This window comes from Oryzias melastigma, linkage group LG13 (genome assembly GCF_002922805.2).
Source record: "Oryzias melastigma strain HK-1 linkage group LG13, ASM292280v2, whole genome shotgun sequence".
NCBI classification, from domain to species: Eukaryota; Metazoa; Chordata; class Actinopteri; order Beloniformes; family Adrianichthyidae; genus Oryzias; species Oryzias melastigma.
The window spans coordinates 986,447-992,280 of record NC_050524.1 but is presented as its reverse complement, the minus strand read 5'-3'; the positions used below and the strand labels follow the sequence as shown (position 1 = coordinate 992,280).

Below are 5,834 nucleotides of genomic sequence, written 5' to 3'. Positions count from 1 at the left end.
GACCCACCCACCTGAGGACCCACCCACCTGAGGACCCACCCACCTGAGTGCGTTCCATGTTGCCCTCCTTACACAAACCGGATTCTCCTCATCCGACCGCAGAGGCCAGTCAGGCACAGTCAGTAAAGGCAGGTGTTTCTGATCAGGGAAACATGGGAGTCCTGCAGGAATCTGGGTCCTCAGGACTGGAATTGTTCAGACTTCAGTGACTGATGTGATATTCAGTAGATTTCCAGTTTAGACAGTTTTTTTTTCTTTTGCATTTTTAGATGTTGCTGACACTCTGGGCTGCTGTGGTCGTCACGGACCTCCTTCGTCTTCCTTTTCTTGACAGTTTTCTCAGCAGAGACTCTCTGAAGGTTTGGCACATCAGAAAGTAGATGATGGGGTCGAGGCAGACATTAAGGGCTGACAGGAAGAGCATTGCCTCCTTTAGCTGGAACAACAGGAAGCACGAGTACCAGCTAAAGCCTAAGTCTTTCATCTGGCACATGGTGTATGGGATGCGAAGTACATGGTACGGCACAAAGCAGATGAAGAAAACGGCCAGGATGCTGTAGATGCTGCGGTTGGACTTGCGGCATACAGCAGAGGCGTCCTGCCGCACTCGCTGGTACGACTTGTAGAGCTGTCGCGCAATAGAGCTGTAACAGAAGGCCAGAACGAGTAGGGCGCACCAGAACAAGGACACGGAGAAATAAGTGGACACCCTATGCCACACCTTTCCTAAAGGGGTTTTTAGCTCCATGCAGCGTCTAGAGTTCTGCTCATTGGCTGGCAGGCTCGTAAGCAAAACGTTGGGCAAAACGATCAAGAGCAGGAGGCTCCAGGTGAAGAAGGCCAACGCCCAAGCAAAGCTGGAACTCTGCATGAGCTGCAGGGAGCACAATGCACCAAACCTGGACTTGCAGAAGGAGGATCCTGTGGGCGCAGGTCGGTGGCGGATGATCTTGACGTATCGCTCAAGGCTGATAAAACCCATAAAAATTATGCTCACGTACATGGAAGTGTAAAAGAGCACGGCAGTGTATCGACAGTGGATCACTGGAAGGTGCCAGCTGCCAAGGCCCAGATCAGACATGATCCTGAAGGGGAACGTGCCCAGCATGAGGAGGTCAGCCACCACCATGTTCTTCAAGTAGACCACCAAACCGGAGTCTGCAGGCACCCTGAAGAAGATCCAGGCAGCAACGGCATTTAGAGACAGGCCCACCACAAAGATGATGGAGTACAGCATGGGGAGGACAGCCTTGGTAAAGACGCAGTCAAAATTCGAGTGGTTGGTTTGGGGTTCTGTGAAGTTATCCATGCCTGCAAACAACACAAACAACAGTTTGAAATCAGCATGAGGAGAACAAACGGTATGAGGACGCAGTGAAGACATCCCTCCACAACCCATACCTGAACCTTTTCCTGCCTCAGAATTAGAAGTTTGTCAGAACTGTTAACCGCCAACCCAAAGAGGCCACCGGCGGTCTTACCTCATCCCAAATGCAACTAGTTCTATTGGAATAAACACTTGATCGGCCTGCAGTCTCACTCACTTGACAAGCGTGGGAGAACTGTCTCTCCTCACTTGAGCCAAACTTTGTTCAAAAGATGAGAAACCGACTTCCTCTCGGTAACATCCCCATACTTCAAACCTCCATCCATCATCTTCTTACGCCTATTTGGACCGGGTCGTTGGGTCAGCAGTCTAAGACTTCCCAGACTTCCCTCTCCCTGGTCACTTCCTCCAGCTCCTCTGGGGGGACCCCAAGGCGTTCCAGGCAAGCCGAGCGACATAGTCTCTCCAGCGTGTCCTGGGTCTTCCCCGGGGCCTCCGCCCAGTGGGACATGCCCGGAACACCTATCCAGGGAGGGGTCCAGGAGGCATCCGGACCAGATGCCCGATCCACCTCAACTGGTTCCTCTGGATGTGGAGGAGAAGCGGCTCTACTCCGAGTTCAACCTTATCAATCAACATCCTCCATGTTGTGTTTCCTGTACAGAGCGTTTTGGTTTCACAAATCTTCATAGATCTTTGATCAGATCTTTGGATATCTTGATCTTTACTGCATTAGCAAATGAAGATGATTTAATTATTACTTTTCGTATTATCATAATTCATGCACAAAGTTTCTTTTTTCAATGAGAATATTAGATTATTGTTTATGTAATATGCAGTAATGATTACTGAAAACTTTACAATCACTATGGTATTGATTTTCTTTACTGATTAATATAAATAATTTGTCGTGGATGCTCTGAAACTTGATTACATTCATGATATTAATGATCCTTAATAGCCTGATTTTATTAATATTTGATATTAAGTCCTGAACCAGATATTGATAATTCATGTAGAGAAAATGGTCGAGTCGGGGTGGGATTATATAAGTTCGCTTCCTTCCACTCCCTTTCAAGTGATCTACTTGTGATTCACTAAGTGATATGTTATGTATGTATTATGACCTGATTGCTTGAAATAAACCATTTCATTCATTCATTCATTCATTCATTCATCTTTGATCAGATCTTTGGTTTCGTCCTATAAACCTGGACTCATTTTTCCATGAAGGTTTGAACTTTGAGTGCTAAAACATTTGTGTGAAAATGTTCATGCCTGTCTTTAAACACCTGTAATCCTGCTTCATGGATTTCATCTATTGCTGATTATTTTTAGAATGTAACTCCTGTGATGAACGAGGGAACGCCGCACAGGTTCCTTTCAGCTTTCCGGTAAACCCAGCCGGTTTGGTTTCAGATCCAGCTGCTTCACCAACTCAGAAGCTGCCACACTGACTCTGCTGGAACTAGAGCAAACTCTTCTCTGAAGAGTATTTATTCTTCTTTTTGAATCATAGAACTAAAAGACCTGAACAATAATTGTAGGATTTAAAAATTAATCTCGGATCATTTGTGATGCAACATCTCCAACTATAGACCGATCAGTCTCTTACCCTTCCTGTCTAAAGTTCTAGAGAAATGAATCTCAGAACAGCTTTTACATCATCTGGAAGATAAAAATCTTCTTAATTTGGCTTCTGGTCAAACCAAACAACTGAGTCAGCTACATGTTTGCTACTGGAGTGGGTTAATAAATCCCTTGACAGAGGAAATGTTGCAAGTGCTAAATTCCTCGATCTAAAAAAGACATTGGACACCATGAATCACCACATCCTCATCTCAAGGCCTTCCTCTGTGTATTTTTCAGAGCTTTGCATCTTATTTACAGAATTGTAAACAATATGTTATTATTAATAATAGTAAATCAAGCTTTCATAAAATTCCAACTGGGATTCCACAAGGACCCGTCCTTGGCCCTATTCTTTTCAGTCAAAAATCTGCCAAAAGCGTGTTGCGACACACAGATGTACGCCGATGACATAACTGTCTATGTATCTGGTATAAACAGCAGTACAGTCAGTGAGAAGCTAACAAGTGGCCTAATAAACATACCCACTTAGTTTGAGGATTCTTGTTTGATTCTAAACAAAGAAAAAAACAAAGAGCTTCTCCATAAAAAATCTACAACCAACCTTTTGGGTGTTCTTAAAAATGGGAATCAGATCAATCAAGATCCAGAAGCAAAATTGGAATAACCTTGGAGTCTAATTTAAGCTTTAAAAGGTATCTTAACAAAACATGTAACTCATCAGGCTAAACATTAGCTGCTTCAAGCCAAGAAGAAGATCTCTGACCTTAGAGTGTCCTTGGATGTTCTTAAATTCACTGATCTTTTCCCATCTGATCTATGGCGCTAACGTCACAAACACATCAAACTGCACTCAAACCTGTGGAGAGTCTTTATAATTGGGAGTTTAGATTTGAAACCAATTCCATCACTGCCACATTTTATTAAATTATACATTTTAACATCCTCCAATTTCATTAATTTTAGCTTTTTGAAAAATGTTTTAATTAACTGGCACATACATTTTCAAGGACTAGCATTCAGCAGAACCTATTTTCAATCTGCTCTCTGCAGAAGGAACAAGACTGTCAGGAATCAGAGTTCTGTGTCCCCCTCTGGTCACCGGTGGGAGTCATCTCCACAGTAATAACACTACATCTCCCAGCTGCCCCAGCACACAGTCCCCAGATGCCACTCACCTGACCCGATGGCAATCACCCACATGACACTTAATCAGTACACAGAGCCTCGCTCGGTGCAAAGTATTGTTTGTGCCATTCAGCCTGCATACAGCCTGATTTTCTGTTTCCCTGACCCCTCTTCATCTGACTGATTGAGTAATTTGTTGTTTTTCTCGCACACGTCTGTGTTTTTCCAGTCAGTCGTCTTTCCCTGGACTGCATCAAGCAATTGGTGCAATCTGCACTGAAATAGGAACAAAAACGTCAGTTTTTAAATTAAAAAGAATGTTTTTGTCCAGATTCCATGTTGTTTCTTTCTCATATCAGGTTGATTACCAAAACACTTCGAGCATCTGGTCCTGGTCCGGCCCGTCTGTCAAGTTCTAGAACCCTTTGTGGCCCACGGGTCAAAAAGTTTACCCACCCCTGTAGACTCTTCTGTAATTGTCATTATCTTAAATGAACTATTTATCTCTGTTGCATTTTGTTATCTTCTTTCTCTATGAGCTACAAGCCCTTCTAAGGACAAATGCTGCCAATCAGCTTCTGCTATCAGCATTACAGTGAGACTCCTGCTTTGATGTAAATGTTTACATATCTGTCCCTATTTAAATCAATTTATTTATTCAACATCTCAAATAACTGTTTTCAGTTCAGCTAAACATCAGCAGAAGTTTCAACAAATTCCAGGGAAACCTCAAGATGATTTTCCAGGATGTGAGTTTTCCAAACATGGAGAACAGAGTCCAAACCGACGGGAGTTTCAGAAAATTTCCAGACAGGTAACCCCCATGATTTAGGTCATGACAGTTTCTCAGTTCCTTTACTAAACTCTGAAGTATCTTCACACCAGATTCAGTCCTTTTGCTCTCATTTGAATTGTTCATGTCTTCTGACTAAAACTTAATTGTCTGTAAAAAGATCCCAAACACTAGATGATGAAGAACAATCTTTAAACCGGATTCCTGGGATCACGGTGAACCAAACACACCAGTCAAGATATTAAACCTTTATCTATCTGTTCAGATTCAGCAGCTCAAAGCTCTGAACAAGAACTCTAAAACACATTCATCTTCACAGTAAACATCCTCCACCGGCTGACTTTCACCAACATTCTTCTATTAATACTGAAACATGAAACCAGAAAGCAGAAACGGAACCATCCGGCTTGGCTGTTCTGTGAGGAAACTGAATTTTGTCCTGGTGGGGTGCGGTGCCACAGCGCTCGCCCCTCCACAGCTGTTGGGTTGTAGAGCGGGACCCCAGCAACTTTAAAACCACAACTTTTTAACCTAATTGTGAACTAGATATATCGCATTTCCTGTGATAATACTAGTGTGAATGCTGGAGCTGAATTTGGCCACTGAAAACACTGAAGCATGTAACATAAATATATTTCAGCTACATGCTAGCTGTTTTGGCTCATTTAGGCTTTTTTATTTTTAAGGCTCATTTGGCAAAGAGCTAAATATTTCAGTTGGCTGTCAGCTTCAGCATCTTCAGCAGACAAATTCAGCTTCCAGCATTCACATCAGCATCATCACAGGTAATGCTGTATATCCAGTTCAAAGTTACGTTTTTAAAGTTTTAAAATGTAGTTTTAAAGTGTTAAATAAATGTTGTTCCTGTTCGGTGGGTTTTGGGTTTTGGCCCCTGTTTGATAAAGTTTGACCCTCCTGGTCTAAGAGTTACGATAGCGCATGATTTACATTCCTCTGGATAAATCTAGAGTATTAAAGGATTTACTGAAGAAGCTT

General features: G+C 42.8%; 1 protein-coding gene across 1 annotated transcript in view; it reads right to left on the bottom strand.

Annotated features, from left to right (window-relative positions):
• Positions 1-245: 245 nt before the first annotated feature.
• The window catches only part of LOC112149669 (P2Y purinoceptor 14), an 8,703-nt gene continuing 3,114 nt past the window's right edge, over positions 246-5,834 (bottom strand). Inside the window, exon 2 of the mRNA XM_024277503.2 lies at positions 246-1,311. Coding sequence (XP_024133271.1) covers positions 266-1,309 — 1,044 coding nt within the window. The 5' untranslated portion in view covers positions 1,310-1,311 and the 3' untranslated portion in view covers positions 246-265. The remainder of the gene's footprint in view (positions 1,312-5,834) is intronic.